At 43.6% G+C, this 21,235-nt stretch overlaps 1 protein-coding gene across 1 annotated transcript; it reads right to left on the bottom strand.

The window, feature by feature from the left end:
* Positions 1-1,839: 1,839 nt before the first annotated feature.
* Positions 1,840-20,673, bottom strand: LOC108937868 (uncharacterized). The gene is made up of 23 exons (XM_018758061.2): positions 20,577-20,673; positions 14,382-14,532; positions 13,589-13,780; positions 12,029-12,115; positions 11,613-11,760; positions 11,302-11,426; positions 10,077-10,268; positions 9,538-9,633; positions 9,107-9,254; positions 8,830-8,954; positions 7,131-7,322; positions 6,622-6,717; positions 5,995-6,142; positions 5,738-5,862; positions 5,234-5,434; positions 4,896-4,991; positions 4,467-4,614; positions 4,211-4,296; positions 3,748-3,939; positions 3,447-3,542; positions 2,666-2,813; positions 2,426-2,530; positions 1,840-2,255 (listed from the first exon to the last, which is right to left on the bottom strand). The coding sequence occupies exons 2-23, from the start codon at positions 14,505-14,507 to the stop codon at positions 2,212-2,214; spliced, it is 2,916 nt and encodes a 971-aa protein (XP_018613577.2). The 5' UTR covers positions 14,508-14,532; positions 20,577-20,673; the 3' UTR covers positions 1,840-2,211.
* Positions 20,674-21,235: the final 562 nt, after the last annotated feature.

Genomic DNA, 21,235 nt, shown 5'->3' with positions numbered 1-21,235 from the left:
ACACAGCCAGGCCTAAATGAAACGGCAGGCAGACCATCGAAGGTGTCTGCTCTTCTTCTTGCCCGGGCAGAGGGTCTGGCTGTCCACCAGGGGTCTCCGGGGGGCATACCTGTCCAAGAAACTCAGCCCCTGGTACATTGGTCCCTTCAAGGTCCTACGCTGCATCACTCTGGTCTCCTACCTCCTCCAGTTGCCACATCACCTACGGATCCACCCAATGTTCCACAACTCTTTCCTTCGACCCTGCGCTACGTCCTTACATCAGCCACTTCTGAACTAACCACCTACAATACCCCAGCCAAATGAGGACAGCCCCGCTTACAGGGTACAGACCCTGCTGGACTCCTGTCGGCGGGGTGGCGTCTTGCAGCACTTGGTAGACTGGGATGGCTACGGGCTGGAGGAACAGTGCTGGGTGGCCGCTCATGATATCCTGGACCCTGAGCTGATCACTGAGTTCCACCGGAACCACCCTGACCATCCCGTGCTTTGACCCCGAGGGCACCCACCAGTCGTCACAGAGCGGCGAGGGCCACTCGTGGAGGGGGGGGTACTGTCATGCCCACCACCTCAGTAATGAGCAACACCTGCAGCTGATCAGGGTCCGGGCACGTAAAAGGACAGCCCGGACTGCAGGAAGTTGTGGAACCTTGTTCAGCCTAGCCTCTCAGTCACGCTTCTTGTTACCGATCTCTTGACCTCCCTGTTTCCTCGTCCTGCTCCTCGTCGTGTTGCTCCTTGTCATCCAACTCCTCGGTTACGACTTCCTGGTTTGCCACGACTTCTCGCCTGTTTTCCTGGTCAACAACTTTCGGATTTGCCCTTCAGATTCTGTTCACAGATCGGTGACCCTTTTGCCTGTTTCCCTGACCATGTCTACTGGATCGCCCCTTGACTCCACTTCCTGTGCTCCGCACTTGGGTCCGATGCTTCCGCACCCGGGGGACATCATGACAATTTTTATTAATTCTGTTCAATGTTGTCATAATGAATGTGATTCCTAAGGAAATATCAATTCTAAAGAATGGCAATAGCTGTCTATTAGAAATGTTTTAAAAATTTGTAGTTCATATCAGACTGCAAGGAAAGAATATTTAAACTATGGATGTAAGAAAAAATCTTTAAGATCCATATTCCAAGTTGAAAATATCCTCGCAGTTACAGTATACTGGAATTCCTCATTTTGGACTTTAAAAGGTAAAGTAAAAGGTTCAGGGAAGAGTCCTACATTTGAAGACTTAAAAATACATTTAAAGAGATATTTGCAAACTTCTTCAAAATGTCAAAATATGAAAGCAGCATGTACTTTGTCTTTATTTAGTTTAACCTTTTTATGATGTGTATTTGTACTGTGTATCCCGATCATGCTTTCTGATATGTTTTTAGAAATGCTATGTACACTTGTGTTTCTATTGTTTTATGTGTTGTTATTCAAAATAAAAAGAATCGCTCTTTTAAGTGGTGCTCAAGCTCACTCTCTAGAAGTGGTGCTGTCACTTTGGTTTTCTCATGATTTTTATTCATTTAGCTGATGCTTCAATTCAGCTCAAAATACTACTACTAAAATATTACTAGTAGTGAAGTTCCCATGGCTAAAGTGGCAGAATCTAACTGAGACCCAGATGGTGCTTCTGACACCTTTGCTCCTTTCAGATATTATCATGCAAATATTCAAGCTTCTTAAAGACATTCTTTGGAAACAAAATTAATGGAAAACGTAGTTTTGATTCTGTGTAGAAAAAAATTTCTCACCAGAATTTTAATTCATTCCAAACCTTTTATTATTATATTAACAGACACAAATTCCAAAGGATACATTTAATTAATTTCAGTGTTGGGATAAGAAAACACCACCATATGAAAAAGCAGAAAAGGACTTTCACAGATACCCACTTCATGATTCTGGTTCGCAAAGGTAATAAAGGTTATCTTTTATTATACTGTATAGTATTTAATGATTTCATCACTTTTTGTACTCAGTGAATTGTTCCTCGAACTTACAATAAGTCTTACAACTTCATCTTTAAGTGAAACACACTTTGTCACTCACACACACACACACAGAGTAGGTGATTTTATAGTCACATTAGTGAGTAATTTTAATATTAGATGATAGAGAGCTTTTATATATGTCAATCTTCTGAGCATTGGAAAGGTTGACAACACATCGACCACCCTCTGTCTTCTTGACCTGATTGATTTAGATTTTCCTCAAAACAGCTGGAAGGGCACCACACTAAGTAGGATTAGCAAAGCTGGAAATAAAGCAAAAACAAATTAATTTAACTATATTTTCCTGATACACACTGGAAAATTGGAAGTAATATCATCTTAAGTGAAAAAGTGATGAAAGAAATATATAAGAACAGTAACTGGCAGCATTTCAGAATATCACTTTTTTTGCAAGATTTTTTGAACTGGTTACCTGAATAGGAGTGAATGGGTGGGCTGCTTGAAAATAAGTTAACAGTGGCATTTGCCAGGTCAACCAAGACAGGTTGCAACTTAATGACTGGAGCTTGCAGTGTTCCTGGGGAGAAAAATTACAATTTTACAAAGTCTGATATTTTTGGTAATTTGGTGGTTTTGGCAAACACCATAAAGTGAGCTGTTTGTAAATATACACTTCAACAGCTGGTATGCAAAGCAATTTTTTTTTTTTTACCATTGTTGACATCTCCGGTAGCAAGGAAGACAAAAAAGGTGGTATTTAGTGCACGAATCTTTGAGGCTGTGGAACTGAGGCCAGCAGTATTAAAAGTGCACCGAATAACATTTCCATTCTGCGTCCCCTGAATGTTGTCCACACTGATCTGAAACAGATGGGGAACAGACAAGCTTCACTGCTGCTGGATTCAGGTGTTTATTTGTGGCATGGAATCCTGGTTCTCAATGCCATACAAGGACAAAGAGTTTAGAGTTGGTTTTTTCTTCATAGGTGTAACCCTCCAAATCTGAATGACACAAGTCTCACACACTACTACCACAACACACTATTCATATTCCTCTTTCTCAGAGGCCCAAGGTGGCCTTGGTGAATTTAGGTCTTGCAGACTCTGGGCCAGACCTTCAGGTCCTCCACGCTGTTCCTCAAAACATCCTGCAAGCAAACTTTCACAAAAAGTTCCTGTCCTTGCAGTACACAGTATTCCTCCTAACTGCCAGCACATTCAAAGCACATATGACACCAAAAAGGTGTGTGAAAGGACAGGTAAAAGGAAATCCCACAGTCCCAGGCTTGTGGTTCCCACAGAATGGGTCACCACAGGCTAACAACCATGCAAATTCATCTCATTACTTCTGAGCTCACAGGCTACAGAGACTGCCATGCAGGTCAAGCTATGCTGCAAGTAACAGTCAGCCTAATAGGCAATATATTATAATTGAGGCAAAATGCAGCAAAGGAATGTAACAGAATTTGCATAAAAAACAATGAAAACACTCACTGAACTGTCCTGGATCACTGAACTGTTTATGAGCTTGGTGCTGAACAGGGAGACAGTGCCACTTAGCTGTGCACAGGCAAACATGATGGCATATTGCTAAAAATACAAACAAAGACAACACAAAGGTTAGCTGCTAAAGCAAAATATGCAAATATTTAAGATTAGAGAATTAATAATGAGGATATCAAAGGTTTTTTAGCATACAAGGAAAAATCACCAGTTACATAACAAAGCAGAAGTATCTGTTGACTATATTTCTGTCACTGGAGCCTCTGTATGGTGCTGTATGATGTATAGTTACCGTTGTGTTGGCTGTGCTGAGTCCCAACGCAATGTACCCATTAGACTGTCCTCGGAGCTCAAAAGTCATGATTCCTTGGGATGAGGTGGCGGAGGAGGCAAACAAGCACTCACTACTGCCTGCTGGGTTACAGCCATTTGGTGTCCTCAGACACAGCTTGGTCTTCCCACAGTTTGTGCTAGTGATACTTGTCTGTTTTCAACATCATGATAACACAAATTAAAAATCTTCACCGTTATTGATGTCTTCATTTCCCCAATTTCAGCATCTATTTCATGTATACAGTTCAAATCCCACTCCTGCTGTTGAACCCATGTCCAAGGTAATTTCCCTGATTCTGCAGTAGTTCATCTCTAGACAATTTTTGTGTCTGTTTCAATTCTAGGTTGATCAAAAATGAGGACAAAACAACAATGTGAGACTGCATTAGTTATTTCCCAAGGAGCAATACACTTATCCTTACTGTGAGAGGTAGTGTAGGAATGGGGATGACACTGTTACTGTTGAGTGACGTAGGTGACAACTGAATGACAGGAGCTTGCAGTATTCCTGGGAACAAGATCAATCATGCTATTCATTAACTTATTCATAAGAAAAGTACACAAGATTCAGTTCAGGATGAATGTTATAAAGTGCTGAATTCACTGTGTTTGGTTCAGCACTACAGTATGTGGCAAAAACTTGTATTGGTGAACTCTCATCAATTGCGTGATTTTTACCGTTGGTGATGCTGCCATTAGCAAGGAAGGCATACAGGTCTCTGATCTGATGACCAGAACCCAGAACCAAGGAACTGAGGCCATAAACTTGGAAAGTGCACTGAATGACATTCCCACTCACTGATCCCAAAGCAGAGAGCACTGGGTACTGAAAGTAGATGGAAATCCATTGATGTCACCACAGCCCACCACCACTTCACAACACCAAAATAAAGCCTCATTGCCTTTAACAGTCTACAGACTGTAACCCAGTACAGTAAAGTTATACCACAAAGTTCAACAGTGTTATATTTAAATTAAAAAACAGACCTATGCAACAGTGTGGTTTATAAATCACTGTTCATGTAATTCCCAGTTCTACACTCTATGACAGTGTCTGTATTATCAAACAGACAGAGGTGGAAAAACTAATTAACAGTAAAAACTCACTAAGGTGGACTGGTACAGAATATTGTCAATGGACTGGAAGGTGTACACGAAGATGCTGCCATTTTGCTGTGCACAGGCATACACAATGGAATTTTGCTGGAAATGATAAACAAATGAAGAACATCAAAATTCAAATTGAGATTTAAGACAAGATATAGTAGTAACTGAGCATTATTATAACTAGAGTGTATTGAAACCTATAAATGCAAAGCCTGGAGAGAGTGTAAATACTGAACAAACAGTTCATTAACCATAATGTAAGGATATAAGTAAGTAAATATATGTAAGTAAATTAATGTAAGTAAATAAAAGTAGGGTGTACATGGTGCAGATGTTACCGTTGATTGTGTTAAGCTCCCTCCTACTGCAACGTAGCCACTAGAATCCCCTCGAAGTTCTATAGTGACATTGGTGTTCTGTAGTGAGGAAGTGTTGGTGATGGAGGCAAACAGACACGGAGTACTGCCTGCTGGGTTGCATAATACTGGTGTTGCCACACACAGCTTGCTGTTCCCACAGGTTGTGCGAGTGATGCTTGTCTGTAATCATAACATACATTAAGAACCTTCATCATCACTGTTACTGTCATAAGTGCACTAGTTTCAGGTGTCACTTGGAAATACTTCAGGCTTTTTTTTGTCTCAGCAGCGTACAACTTCACAATCTAGCAGTATCTCACACTGCTTAAAACATTTAAGAAAAGAGATATAGAAATAACACTCAAAGTCAGTAAAAGACATTGATGGCAACTACACATTAACATCCAGAGGACAGAAACAAGTAATCAGAGTCTGTTCAGTTTCCTAGTGACTCATATGTTCACTGTCTCCATGTGTACGTACAGTCAGAGACTGTGTGGCCATGGGAACATAAAGCAGGTTGTTGAAGAAGGTGATGAAGTTGACCATATTCATTAGGCCAACGAAATCTGTGTTGACCAACTGAACGGCAGGAAGGCCTGGCATTCCTGTAAATAAATTATAAATGAAAATAGTTTTAGAAACAGTTACTCTTTTGCCGAGCAGCATGAAGAGGGCAGTTGAGCTGCTTTCTCAGTGTCAGTAGTGTATAGAAAGTAAATGGTTGTGTGAATCTTTACCGTTGGTGATGCTGCCAGTAGCAAGGAAGACGGACAAGTTTTTGGCTTGAGTTACAGAATTCAAGATTACGTAATTCAGACCAGGAACTTGGAAGGTGCACTGAATGACATTCCCACTCACTGATCCCGAAGCTGAGACCACTGGGTTCTGAAAACAGATGGAAATCCATTGATGTCACCACCACAATAAAGTCTCATTGCCTTTACCAGTGTACAGACTGTAACCCAGTACAGTAAAGTTATACTACAAAGTTCAATACTCACACACACGCACACACACATTGACTGAAACTGATTGTCCCGAGCGGGGTCGCAGCGAGCCGGAGCCTAACCCGGCAACACAGGGGGTAACGCTGGAGGGGGAGGGGACACACCCAGGACGGGATGCCAGTCCGTCACACGGCACCCCAAGCAGGACTCGAACCCCAGACCCACGAGAGAGCAGACACGGGCCAAAGCCGCTGTGCAACCAAGCCCCCCCAGGTTCAACACAGTTAAATTTAAAAGAAAAAATCAGACCTATGTAACAGTCTGCTTTATAAATGACTGCTCATATAACACTCTGCAACAGTGTCTTGTATTGCTAAACGGAGTCGGGTGGAAAAACAAGTAACAGTAAAAACTCACAAAGGTGGACTGGTACAGAATATTGTCAATGAGCTGGAAGGTGTACACGAAGATGCTGCCATTTTGCTGTGCGCAGGCAAGCACAATGGAATTTTGCTGGAAATGATAAACAAATGAAGAACATTAAAATTAAAATTCAAAATAAATAAAAGAGTTTGCAATTACTGAGCATTCTAATAACTGCAATGTATTAAATCCTATCAACACAAGTAATGCATGTAAACAGTTGCCTGGTGACAATGTAGAAAGTATACAAATAGTTAATTGACCCTAATGTTACGATACACTCAGTTAATGGAAGCAGGGTTCACAAAAAGCTGAAGGGAAATAAAGAAGAGGATCCCAGCATCTAGATGGAGAGATTTCATCACAACTACAGTGGTTGAAGTCTCAGGGCACAAATGAAGAACAGATGATTCTGGAAATAGTATATTGTCACATCAGCAGTTTTCAACTACTTTTTCTGGGAGCAGGTGTGAGTGAGGTGTGGAATGCAGTATGGAGATTACCGTTAGGTTTGCTGTACTCAGTCCCAGTGCAATGTACCCACTGGAATTCCCTCTGAGCTCAAAAACCAGGTTTCCTTGCCATGACATGGATGCGGAGGCAAACAGACATGATGCACTGCCTGCTGGGTCACAGGAGGTGGGTGTGGAGAGACACAGCTTCTTCTGTCCACACGTTGCATTTGTGATGCTTGCCTATGAACCACATGATCACAACAAATTTTCAGAACCATCACCATTATTGCTACTGTTCCAGTTTGAGGTGTTACTTGTAAGTCGATGATCCTCCATGTTTTGTTTGTCTAGACAGCATAGAGCAGGGTTCATTAACTACTTTCTCATGAGGGGCAAATTATTACATATAAAATGAAGGGAGGACCAAACATTTTCAGAGTAATTCTCAAATCTCTGCACTTACATGTGAGCATAAAAAGTAACACTAAACATAGTACTGTGTCAAAGGGTGTTTACTAACATTAATGGTGATATTTGAATTGATATGAATCACACACACAAACTATCTTGAAAAATGTACTGGGGGTTGGATTGTAATTGTGTAACAATAGGCTGGAATGCCATGCCCTTGATATGATGCCTTCGTTACATCTTTGGAATCTTACTCATGACTTGCTTCAATCACGGTTCATTTTAAGAGAACAGAAAATATCTGCAGGAATACACACACACACACACACCTTCAGAGCCGCTTGTCCCATACGGGGTCACGGGGAACCGGAGCCTAACTCGGCAACACAGGGCGTAAGGCTGGAGGGGGAGGGGACACACCCAGGACGGGACGCCAGTCCGCCACAAGGCACCCCAAGCGGGACTCGAACCCCAGACCCACCCGAGAGCAGGACTGCGGTCCAACCCACTGCGCCACCGCACCCCCTCTGCAGGAATATAGAATGAATAACAAAATGTGTGGATCTCAGGTGACCTTCATGATTTTTCTTTATTTCTGATTATATAGTTTATGTAAGGTACACATCTAACAACCAGGGTCCTCTTTCTCTTCTAACAAGCAAAACTGCATTTACTAACTTTCAAAGAGAGTGATTAATACAGGATCTCATAACAAAGTCATGAAAGTCAGAAGCATCCAATCAAAATCTGACAGTATGTGGGTGGGGCTAAAAGTAACAGCCATTTCCTGTTTGAGGAATTTGGAGTGGGTGCATTTTTCACAAGAAGAGCATTTTTTGTTTTTTTTTTTGGACAAAATAGCTTTTTAGTTTTTAGTGTTAAAAATCAACTAAAGGATTGGATAAGAAAATGGTTTGGTTCATAGGTGCCAGCTGAAGAGTCCTGGCATACAGCTTCACAAACTAGGACTAGCAGTATCTCACACTGGTTCAAACATTTAACAAGAGAAAAATACACGTAGTAACACACACACACACACATCTTCAGAACCGCTTGTCCCATACGGGGTCACGGAGCCTACCCGGCAACACAGGGCGCAAGGCCGGAGGGGGGAGGGGACAAACCCAGGACGGGACGCCAGTCCATCGCAAGGCACCCCAAGCGGGACTCGAACCCCAGACCCACCGGAGAGCAGGACTGCGGTCCAACCCACTGCGCCACCGCGCCCCCTCTCCACGTAGTAACACTCAAAGTCAATTAAAGACAGTGATGGCAACTACATATTAACATCCAGAGAACAGTAACTCAGATGTGTACTGTCTCCATGTGTACTTACAGTCAGAGGCTGTGTGGCCATGGGAGCATAAAGCAGGTTGTTGAAGAAGGTGATGAAGTTGGCCATATTCATTAGGCCAAAGAAATCTGTGTTGACCAACTGAACGACAGGAAGGCCTGGTATTCCTGTAAACAAATTATAAATGGAAATAGTTTTAGGAACAGTTACTCTTTTGCTGAGCAGCATGAAGAGAGCAGTTGAGCTGCTTTCTCAGTGTTTCGCTCAGTAGTGTATAGAAAGTATATGGTGAACTTTCTCCAGTTGTGTGAATCTTTACCGTTGGTGATGCTTCCAGTAGCGAGGAAGCTGTACAAGTTTTTGGTCTGAGTTACAGAATTCAAGATCACAGAATTGAGGCCAGAAACTTGGATGGTGCACTGGATGACATTCCCACTCACTGATCCCAAAGCTGAGACCACTGGGTACTGAAAGCAGATGGAAATCCACTGACGTCACCACAGACCACCACCACTTCACAAAACACCAAAATAAAGCCTAAATTCCTCTAACAGCGTACAGACGGTAACCCAGTACAGTATAGTTATACAATGGAGTTCAATACTGTTATATTGAAAAAAAACAAAAACAGACCTTTGTAACACTGCTTTAAAAATCACAATTCATGTAATTCCCAGTTTTTCACTCTACAACAGTGTCTTGTATTACCAAATGGAGTGAGGTGTAAAAACAATGAATAGTAAAACTCACAGAGGTGAAGTTGGAAAGAATACTGTCTTTGAGCAGGAAGGTGTGCAAAAAGATGCTGCCATTTTGCTGTGCGCAGGCAAACACAACGGAATTTAGCTGGAAATGATAAAAAAAAAAAAAAAAAAAAATGAAAACATCGAAATTAAAAATCAAAATAAACAAAGGAGTTAGTTGTCAGCAAGTATAATAATAACTACAGTGTACCAAATCTTATAAACACAAAGGTAATGAATGTAAACAGTTGCCTGGTGACAGTGTAGAAAGTGCGCAAATAGTTCATTGACCCTAATGTCAGGATACTCTCAGTAAGTGAAAGCAGGAAAATAAAGAAAAGGATCCCAGCATCTAGATGGAGAGATTCCATCACAACTACAGTGGTTGAAGACTCAGGGCACAAATGAAGAACAGATGATTCTGCAAATAGTACATTGTCACCTAAATCTGATACTGACTTGTTGCCACTAAACATCAACAGTTTTCAACTGTGCTTTTTCTGGAAGCAGGTGTGAGTGAGGGATGGGATGCAGTATGGAGATTACCGTTGGGTTTACTGTACTTAGTCCCAGTGCAATGTACCCACTGGAATTCCCTCTGAGCTCAAAAACCAGGTTTCCTTGCCATGACATGGATGCGGAGGCAAACAGACATGATGCACTGCCTGCTGGGTCACAGGAGGTGGGTGTGGAGAGACACAGCTTCTTCTGTCCACACGTTGCATTTGTGATGCTTGCCTATGGACCACATGATCACAACAAATTTTCAGAACCATCACCATTATTGTTACTGTTCCAGTTTGAGGTGTTAACTTGTAAGTCGATGATCCTCCATGTTTTGTTTGTCTAAATAGCATACAGCAGAGTTCTTTAACCACTTTCTCATGAGGGGCAGATTATTACATATAAAATGAAGGGAGGACCAAACATTTTCAGAGTAATTCTCAAATCTCTGCACTTGTGTGTGAGCATTTAAAGTTACACTAAATATAATACTGTGTGTCAAAGGGTGTTTACTAACATTAATGGTGATATTTGAAGTGATATGAATCACACACACAAAACTATCTTGAAAAATGTGCTTGGGGTGACTTGTAATTGTGTAACACACACACACACATTTTCAGAACCGCTTGTCCCATAGGGGGTCACGGGGAACCGGAGCCTAACCCGGCAACACAGGGCGCAAGGCTGGAGGGGGAGGGGACACACCCAGGACGGGACGCCAGTCCGTCGCAAGGCACCCCAAGCGGGACTCGAACCCCAGACCCACCGGAGAGTAGGACTGCAGTCCAACCCACTGCGCCACCGCACCCCCTTAATTGTGTAACAATAGGCTGGAATGCCATGCTCTTGGTATGTTGTCTTTCTTATATCTTTGTAATCATACTTAAAATTTGTTCCAATCACGGTTCATTTCAAGAGAACAGAAAATACCCCCAATAATACGGAATGAATAATAAAATGAGTAGATCTCAGCTGACCACTTGACCAATAAGTTTTTTTTTTTTTGCAGACATAATAGCTTTTTAATTTTTAATGTAAAAAATCAACTAAAGGACTGGATGAAAAAGGATTTGGTCCACAGGTATCAGATGAAGAGTCCTGGCATACAGCTTCACAAACTAGGACTAGCAGTATCTCACACTGGTTCAAACATTTAACAAGAGAAAAATACAGGTAGTAACACTCAAAGTCAATTAAAGACAGTGATGGCAACTACATATTAACATCCAGAGAACATAAGTAATTAGTCTCCATGTGTACTTACAGTCAGAGGCTGCGTGGAAATGGGAACATAAAGCAGGTTGTTGAAGAATGTGATTAAGTTGGCCATATTAATTAGGCCAATGGAGCTTGTGTTGAACAACTGAACGGCAGATGATTGTGACATTCCTGCAAAATAAATTACACATTAGAATAGTTTTAGGAACAATTAATTGCGCTTGAATTACTTATTTAGGAACAATCACTCTTTTGCTGTGCAGCATGAAGAGAGCAGTTGAGCTGCTTTCTCGGTGTTTCGCTCAGTAGTGTGTAGAAAGTAGATGGTGAACGTTCACCAACTGTGTGAATCTTTACCATTGATGATGTTGCCAGTAGCAAGGAAGACGTACAAGTTGTTGATCTGAGTAAAAAAATTCAGGATCGAGGAAGTGAGGCCAGAAACTTGGAAGGTGCACTGAAGGACATTCCCACTCACTGATCCCGAAGCTGAGACCACTTGGTACTGAAAACAGATGAAAATGTCATGATATATCAGAGAGGCTTCACCACATACCATGACAACTTAAACTCTTGGTCTACAGAATTTTACAGAGACCATCATTTAGGAGAAAGTTATGCTGTAGAATTCAAGATGATTACTTATCAATCTATATCCTTATACCAGTTTATTTTAGCTGGTTTACAGCTGAATAAAAATTCAGTATCCAGTTCTTTACAGTGCTGTTTTGTGTCTTTAATTGTAATGATCTCAAAAAGTTGTACCATCTTACCTGGTAATTTGGGTTCAGTGAATTATTTGTGTATAGAAAGGACGCATTGCCATTCATTTGACCACAGGCAAACATGAAACCATTTTGCTGAATAGAAAAAACAGAATACAAAGGCGTTAGGAATTTAAATATACAACTAGACCAGGGGTGTCAAACTCAGTTTCATCCCAGGCTGCATCAGCATTATGGTTGCTCTTAAAGGGCCGGTTGTAACTGGAAGACTATATGAATGTACGAAATCAGACATCAGAAGATTACAGCAGATAGTTCGGACTGCTGGAAGAATCATCGGCACACCCCCCAGCTCTCCAAGAACTGTACTTGTCCAGAGTCAGTAAAAAGGCTAGCAAAATCATTCTAGACCCCTCACATCCAGGCCACTTCCTCTTCGAACCTTTGCCATCTGACCAGTGCTAGAGAGCGCTGAGCACCAGGACAGCCAGGCACAAGAAAAGTTTCTTTCCTCAGGCCATCTACCTCATGAACAGCCAATTCCCACCTAGAGAGTAAACCAGTGCAATACACAATGCTATTTATATTTATAATTTTATCGATTTATCACATCATATGTCTTACATTCCCTTGCATTTGTATAGAACATATCTGTACATACATATAATGTCTAGTGACTATTTTTGTATATTGTGTACTTTTTATTTTTTAATACATTTTTTATCCTTTATTCATATATTCTATCTTCTCATCTGCGTCTTGTCACTGTCATTCTGTCTGTGCTGTGGAAGTTTCTGTCATCAAGACAAATTCCTTGTATGTGTGAACATACTTGGCAATAAAGCTCGTTCTGATTCTGATTCTGATGTATCTACTCTTTTATTACATTACATAATTACCTCTGCATTCAATTACTACTGGTTGTGGTAATAACTCAATTAATACCTAACTTTGAAAGTAGAAGCCCAGGACAAATATAATGATAAAGTGTATTCAAGTGTACAGCTATTGTACAGTTTATTTAAAAAATAAATGAGGTAACAAAAACACATGCTTGTGCTGGATGTGAGCACACGCTCAGATTTCTCTGTGACATTCTAAACTACCTTAATTCATGAAATTAAGAAAAAATCATTACTTATACATTTGCATCAACTTTTCTTTTCTTCGACATGATGGGTCTATTCGTATTTTTTTTACTAATCCTATCACTCCTTCTAGAACGCCGCTGCAGGATAAAACAGATATCCAGACATTGCCGTCTACTGACTAGATGCCTTCATCGCGCAGGCAATGAAACTGAGATGCATTTTCAGGTCCCGAAAATAAAATTTATAATAACAATAAAATAATTTGTAAGCTCTCACGGGCCGCATAAAATGAGGGGGCGGGCCTTGAGTTTGACACCTCTGATCTAGATGGAGAGATTCCATCACAACTACAGTGGTTGAAGTCTCAGGGCACAAATGAAGAACAGATGATTCTGGAAATAGTATATTGTCCCCTAAATCTGATACTGACTCGTTGCCACTAAACATCAACAGTTTGAAACTGTACTTTTTCTGGAAGCAGGTGTGAGTGAGGTGTGGAATGCAGTATGGAGATTACCAGTGAGCTGTCTGAGCTCAGTCCCAGAACAATGTACACATTGGAAATCCCTCTGAGCTCAAAAAATAGGTTTCCTTGCGATGAGATGGATGCGGAGGCAAACAGACATGGTGCACTGCCTGCTGGGTCACAGGAGGTGGGTATGGTGAGACACAGCTTCCTCTGTCCACACATTGCGTTTGTGATGTTTGTCTGTTGGCCACATCAACACAACACACATTCACGACCTTCACCATTAATGTTACTATCATCTATGCACCAATTTCAGACAGAATTGTAAAGTTGCATCATGAAGTGAGTTACACCAGCAATTCACACTAATTAAAATATTTAGCAACAGAATAGCAAAGAGGTCGTTACAAGAGAAGGTGACACCATTCTCGGTTCACAACACGGACTGTGTGAGCTACTTCACTCGCGCACTTCTGTATGCTTCTGTATTTCAACCATCCATTTACTAACTCGGAATATATCAAGATGGCGCCACACATGGCTGCCTCAGTGCGGTGCCCTCCAGTACTTTTGTTGTTTTTTGTTTATTTGTCCTGTTTTTAGTCCCATTTTCCAACCAGTTAAATTTTTTTTCTGTCAGCTGTTTGTTTGTCTGTCTGTCTGTAAATATTGGAGGCACCTAGAACCAGAGGAAATACCTTGTGTGCCTCAGCACACTGGCCAGTAAAACTCATTCAGATTCTAATTGATTGATACCAACAGGTGAATGAAAGCAGTCAGGCGGAGTCTGTATTAATTATTTCCGAGAAAATACCACGTGTCGTGCAAGTGCAATACTTACAGCGAGAGGCTGCACATCAAATGTGTTGAAAGTAGCGTTACCGGATGTTGAGATTGTGGCTGTCCCTCCTTCCAGTATTAAAAATCCGGCAACCAAGGTCATAGCAAATATCAGTCTGTGATCCATTTTTGAACAGTTTGTAAGAAAAAATCTGTCAGGAATGGAAAATAACCAGAAACAAATTTTCACATGTGAAGAAGAATTATGGAGTAAGATTCAGAATGTCATAAATTATTTCAAGTTTGAAACAGGCTCCAAACTATAGAGAGATGTTAATATATGCATGTTTGGAATACATTTTTATGTAATTCTCTCTTCGGTGGGCTCACCACCTGCCGGAGAAACCATAAGGGGCCGGTGCGTTGTGATTTGGGCGGTGGTCGGGGCCGAGTGCCCGGCCGACCCGAACCTCGGGCGCCAACTCTGGTTTTTGGGACTTGGAATGTCACCTCACTGGCGGGGAAGGAGCCTGAGCTGGTGCGGGAAGTTGAGAGATACCGTCTAGATATAGTCGGGCTCACTTCCACTCACAGCTTGGGTTCTGGAACCACTCTGCTCGATCGAGGGTGGACTCTCCACTATTCTGGCGTTGCCCAAGGTGAGAGGCGGCGGGCTGGTGTGGGCTTATTAATAGCCCCCCAGTTCAGCCGCCATGTGTTGGAGTCTACCCCGGTGAATGAGAGGGTCATCTCCCTACGCCTTCGGGTCAGGGAACGGTCTCTCACTGTCGTTTGTGCTTATGCGCCTAGCGGCAGTGTAGAGTACCCGGCCTTTTTAGAGTCCCTGGGGGGCGTGCTGGAAAGCGCTCCCACTGGGGACTCTGTCGTTCTACTGGGGGACTTTAACGCCCACGTGGGCAGCGACAGTGATACCTGGAGGGGCGTGATTGGGAGGAACGGCCTCCCTGATCTGAACCCGAGCGGTGAGTTGTTATTGGATTTCTGTGCTAGTCGCGGTTTATCCATAACGAACACCATGTTCATGCATAAGGGTGTCCACCAGTGCACTTGGCACCAGGACACCCTAGGTCGGAGGTCGATGATCGACTTTGTAGTCGTTTCTTCTGACCTTCGGCCATATGTCTTGGACACTCGGGTGAAGAGAGGGGCTGAGCTGTCAACTGATCACCACCTGGTGGTGAGTTGGATTCGATGGCGGGGGAAAAAGCTGGACAGACCTGGCAGGCCCAAACGCATAGTGAGGGTCTGTTGGGAACGTTTGGCGGAGGCCCCTGTCAGAGAGGTCTTCAACTCCCACCTCCGACAGAGCTTCAACCAGGTCCCGAGGGAGGTGGGGGACATTGAGTCTGAATGGACTATGTTCCGCTCCTCCATTGTCGGTGCGGCTGTTCGGAGCTGCGGCCATAAGGTCTCCGGTGCCTGTCGCGGCGGCAATCCCCGAACACGGTGGTGGACACCGGAAGTAAGGGATGCCGTCAAGCTGAAGAAGGAGTTCTATCGGGCCTGGCTGGCTCATGGGACTCCTGAAGCAGCTGACAGGTACCGACGGGCCAAACGGAGCGCGGCTCTGGCAGTCGCCGTGGCAAAAACTCGGGCTTGGGAGGAGTTCGGTGAGGCCATGGAGGAAGACTTTCGGTCGGCCTCAAAGAGATTCTGGCAAACCGTCCGGCGACTCAGAGGGGGGAAGCGGTGTTCCACGAACACTGTTTACAGTGGAAGTGGTGCGCTGCTGACCTCAGCTGAGGATGTTCTCGGGCGGTGGAAGGAGTACTTTGAGGATCTCCTCAATCCCTCCGACACGCCTTCCGTAGAGGAAGCTGAGGCTGGGGACTCGGAGGGGGACTCGTCCATTACCCTGGCTGAAGTTGCTGAGGTAGTCAAAAAACTCCTCGGTGGCAAGGCTCCGGGGGTGGATGAGATCCGCCCCGAGTTTCTCAAGTCTCTGGATGTTGTGGGGCTGTCTTGGCTGACACGCCTCTGCAGCATCGCGTGGAGTTCGGGAACGGTGCCTCTGGACTGGCAGACCGGGGTGGTGGTCCCTCTTTTTAAGAAGGGGGACCGGAGATTGTGTTCCAACTACAGGGGGATCACACTCCTTAGCCTCCCTGGGAAAGTCTATGCCAGGGTACTGGAAAGGAGAATCCGACCGATAGTCGAACCTCGGATTCAGGAGGAGCAATGCGGTTTTCGCCCTGGCCGTGGAACACTGGACCAGCTCTATACCCTCACTAGGGTGTTGGAGGGTTCGTGGGAGTTTGCCCAACCAGTCCATATGTGTTTTGTGGACCTGGAGAAGGCATTCGACCGTGTCCCTCGTGGCATCCTGTGGGGGGTGCTTCGGGATTATGGGGTTCGGGGCTCGTTGCTACGGGCTGTTCGTTCCCTGTATGACCGGAGCAGGAGCTTGGTTCGCATTGCCGGCAGTAAGTCAGACCTGTTCCCGGTGCATGTTGGACTCCGCCAGGGCTGCCCTTTGTCACCGATTCTGTTCATTATTTTTATGGACAGAATTTCTAGGCGCAGTCAGGGAACGGAGGGTGTCTGTTTTGGTGGCCGCGAGATCTCGTCTCTGCTTTTTGCGGACGATGTGGTCCTGTTGGCTTCATCAAGTCAAGACTTGCAGCGTGCACTGGGGAGGTTTGCAGCCGAGTGCGAAGCGGCGGGGATGAGAATCAGCACCTCCAAATCCGAGGCCATGGTTCTCAGTCGGAAAAAGGTGGATTGCTCCCTCCGGGTTAGGGGGGAGTTGCTCCCTCAAGTGGAGGAGTTTAAGTATCTTGGGGTCTTGTTCACGAGTGAGGGAAAAATGGAGCGGCAGGTCGACAGACGGATCGGTGCGGCGTCTGCAGTAATGCGGTCATTGTACCGGTCTGTTGTGGTGAAGAGGGAGCTGAGTCGTAAGGCGAAGCTCTCAATTTACCGGTCGATCTACGTTCCTACCCTCACCTATGGTCATGAACTCTGGATCATGACCGAAAGAATGAGATCGCGGATACAAGCGGCAGAAATGAGTTTCCTCCGCAGAGTGGCTGGGCGCACCCTTAGGGATAGGGTGAGGAGCTCAGTCACCCGGGAGGAGCTCGGAGTAGAGCCGCTGCTCCTCCGCATCGAGAGGAGCCAGTTGAGGTGGCTCGGGCATCTGTTTCGGATGCCTCCTGGACGCCTCCCTGGGGAGGTGCTCCGGGCTTGTCCCACTGGGAGGAGGCCTCGGGGCAGACCCAGGACACGTTGGAGAGACTATGTCTCCCGGCTGGCCTGGGAACGCCTTGGGGTTCCCCCAGAGGAACTGGAGGAGGTGTGCGGGGAGAGGGAGGTCTGGAGTACTCTGCTCGGACTGCTGCCCCCGCGACCCGGCCCCGGATAAAAGCGGAGGAAGATGGATGGATGGATGTAATTCTGATATTTTCCAATATGTTTTTAACATATGTAAAAGACTAAAGATTAATTGTGTCGATACCCATTTCCTTTTCAACACCACAGAGCTGGTTCTTGAACTATTTTCTCATGAGGACCAGATTACACACACACACACACACACACACACACACACACACACACACACACACACACACACACTGACTGAAATTGCTTGTCCCGAACAGGATGGCAGCAAACCGGAGCCTAACCCGGCAACACAAATGATGGGAGGGCCAAATGTGTTTAGAGTAATTAATTAATTAAGGATTGGGGGTGAGCGTTCAGTTTTTACTGCATTTATACTTGAATGTTCACCTCATAATGAACATAGACAAACACTGTCTCAACATTTACAGAGTCTAGTCACTATTAAACTGTCTACTTTCATATTCCACTTTTCCCTTCTTTATGCAAGAAAGGGATATAGTTGTTTTCAGAGAAATGTACTAACTAGCAAAGAGGTGGATTAGTGCAGAATCTTCCAACTTTGTCAAACTTTGGCGTGCAGCTCAGAGCATCCAATCAGGATCTGACAAGAGGGGTCGGGGCAAAGAAGTTTTATTTGTTTACTTGTCAGGTTTAATCTCGTAAATCAAGGAATGCTTGTATTCTTGTCATGGGTTCCAAGTAATGGGGTTTGACTGGGTGCATTTTGGCCCAGAAACAGCTTTTTTGTGCAGATAAGTGCATTTAAACATTTAATGTTCCAAATCAGCTAAATGGTCAGATAAAAAGTATTTACGGGCCACCACTTGAAAAACCCTGCCATAAAGAAACTGTGGGGCGGACTACTACATTTATCAATCCATACGTAACCAATCATATAAATAAGTCGAAAAATAAATGTTACCATGTGAAATGTGAAGTGATTAATTATTAGACCCTTTTTTACAGCTGACAGTTAATTTGCAGTCAGTCTAATATGACTTACTTTAAAGCTACGTCTGTAAGTGTGATTTAGTTTACTTATTTAGTTGCAACTTCTTATTCTTGTGGTGTTTACATTACTTTGTCCAACACCTGCATGCCTTTTTTACAGCAGAAAATCAATTTCAACAAAGCAATCGCATTAACTGCTGTCACCTGTTACCCACATACAGTAAATTACTTTTTACACTTGTGCCTTGTGTTATGAACATCTATGACTTTTCTGGTTTCCTTTCTGAAATTCTGCTGCCATGTGGAAATGGCCTCAAGTTCCACTTTCCGCCACTACGGCAGTTAAACCCTCTCAAGTAAAGTCGAAATGGAAACTATGGAGGGAGGAAAAATGAAAGTGGAGAGGGGTAGGATGCACACGCGCACACACACACACACGCTGTTCAAAACCACTTGTCCCAAGCGGGGTCACGGCAAACCAGAGTCTAATCCGGCAACACAGGGCGTAAGGGGAGGGGAACACACCCAGGACAGGACGTCACTCTATTGCAAGGTACCCCAAGCGGGACTCGAACCCAAGACCTACCGGAGAGGGGGACCCGGTCAAACCCTCTATGCCACTGTGCCCCCCCACAGAGGTGGGATGTGCAGTTTTAAATATTTATTTAATAACATTTTTATTATTCCGATACATAATAATTTTTATTATTGCTACATCCAGAATTTGCCCAGTGAAAAAACAAAAGTACTCTTTAACAAATTAAACAGTTTTGACTGCAGATGTTTTCAGATGCTCACAAACACGTGCACTGTATATCCTCAATCAGCCTCTTTCTCATGGCCAGTTTTGTCACAGCTTCACCACAAGACACACAGCTGGTATTTAAGGTGGAGCATTCTTTATCCCCATGCAATCCTCCATTACTCTGCAGCTCATCCTCCACTCTTTCTTTGGTCTGCAGCACTCAAGTCACACACATTGGCTAAAACCACTTGTCCCAAGCAGGGTCAAGGTGAGCCGGAGCCTAACCCGGCAACACAGGGTGTAAGGCTGGAGAGGGAGAAGAACACACCCAGGACAGGACACCAGTCTGTCAGAAGGCACCCCAAGTGGGACTCAAATCCCAGACCCACCTGAGAGCAGGCACAAGCCACACACACTGCCCGCTCCACCACTGCACCCCTCTAGCTGCACCCCAAGTCTTACAGTCAATTTTCCCTCCAATTTACCTTTATTTTACCTTCTGATCTCTTTAAAGGAACCTAATCTGTGAATAAATTAAAGGGTTCGGCTATATTATTAAGGTTTTATTGTGAAAGAGTTGGTGGATTTACAAATAATTCAGTTGCGATCTGACTTCTGGTCCCAGTTGCATTTGTAAGTTGCGGTACATAGGTATATCAAAACTGGACCATGAAACAAAGTGGCCAACATTCCACTGAAAAAAGTACAACATGAGGAGCAATTAAATGTGACATGATAAACAAAGAAATACATGTAATAATTCCCAAAAATATTTCACTTTCTAACTGCTTAAAATGATGAACAGTTAGGACTGAATAGCAGTTATGCATCAAATTACATATTTATATCTCAACTACTTTTAAAATTAGTTTTAATGTTTTATACATTTATGTATCATATATGTCACAATTTATTCACAAGTTGAATATGCTTGCATAAACTCTGCATATTCAACCAGTTACCCTGTTTTGCTTTACCTACATTTTACCCAGTTTATATTTTGATATAAACCTTAAAATGCTATGAGATCAACTCTTACAACTGCAGTTTGACTACCTTTTTACAACAATAGTTTTATGCAAAAATATCAGAGTATCACTTTCAGGTGTACATAATTGTAATTAACCTCTCGGTAACCATTTCTCTTTAAGGGTTAAAACAGTTTGTGTGATTATGACAAAGGCTCATCTTTACCTCTATATGTGTATCCCTGATGAAGTAAAGTGTTGGAGCAAAGTTGTTCCTCTGGCTGCTTGCTGTCTGCCAGCAGTCCTGGTGGTAGATGCATGGAAAATTTGTTCTTCTGCAGTTTTTAACCCATAAAACCAGATGGGTGAGTTGATATCATGAGTCTGGGCGTGGTGTGCAGGTTTTGAGGCGTATGCATGCATTCAAATCTCTGTGATGTTCTGAAAATCATTAATGCAACTGGGGGAAAATTCTATTTGAACCTTTCATTTATAAAAGCTGCTTAGCATAAGATGTGATACGTTTGTACTTCTCCTGTTCATTAAATAAACAAAAATAAAACGTAAAATATTGCCTTAGAGGGGGTATGGTGGCGCAGCAGGCTTGGCTGGGTCCTGCTCTCTGGCAGGTCTGGGGTTCGAGTCCTGGTTGGGGTGCCTTGTGCCGGACTGGCATCCCATCTTAGGTGTGTCCCCTCCCCCTCCAGCCTTACACCCTGAACAGGCTCGGAAGGCTGGCTGAGGTGCAGGTTCTGGAGGAAACGAGGTCTTTGGACCAAGAGTGTTATTTCCCTGGTGCCAGTGTTCATATAAATCGTTTGTAACGAATGCTGCCTCCACATCCTTTTTTGCCCCCTCCAAACTGATGGTGCTGTGCGCCACAAT

Source organism: Scleropages formosus, chromosome 1 (genome assembly GCF_900964775.1).
Source record: "Scleropages formosus chromosome 1, fSclFor1.1, whole genome shotgun sequence".
In the NCBI taxonomy this organism is placed as follows: domain Eukaryota; kingdom Metazoa; phylum Chordata; class Actinopteri; order Osteoglossiformes; family Osteoglossidae; genus Scleropages; species Scleropages formosus.
Note: the sequence above shows the minus strand (reverse complement) of the source record. Positions and strands in the feature narration are given on the sequence as shown.

Excerpts from the sequence above, each read along its gene's own strand:
- LOC108937868 (XM_018758061.2), bottom strand. The coding sequence starts at position 14,507 with ATGGATCACAGACTGATATTTGCTATGACCTTGGTTGCCGGATTTTTA. Across the intron at positions 11,761-12,028 it reads CACTGAACCCAAATTACCAG|TACCAAGTGGTCTCAGCTTC; the intron begins GTAAGATGGTAC and ends ATCTGTTTTCAG. Across the intron at positions 8,955-9,106 it reads TACTGGAAGCATCACCAACG|GAATACCAGGCCTTCCTGTC; the intron begins GTAAAGATTCAC and ends ATTTGTTTACAG.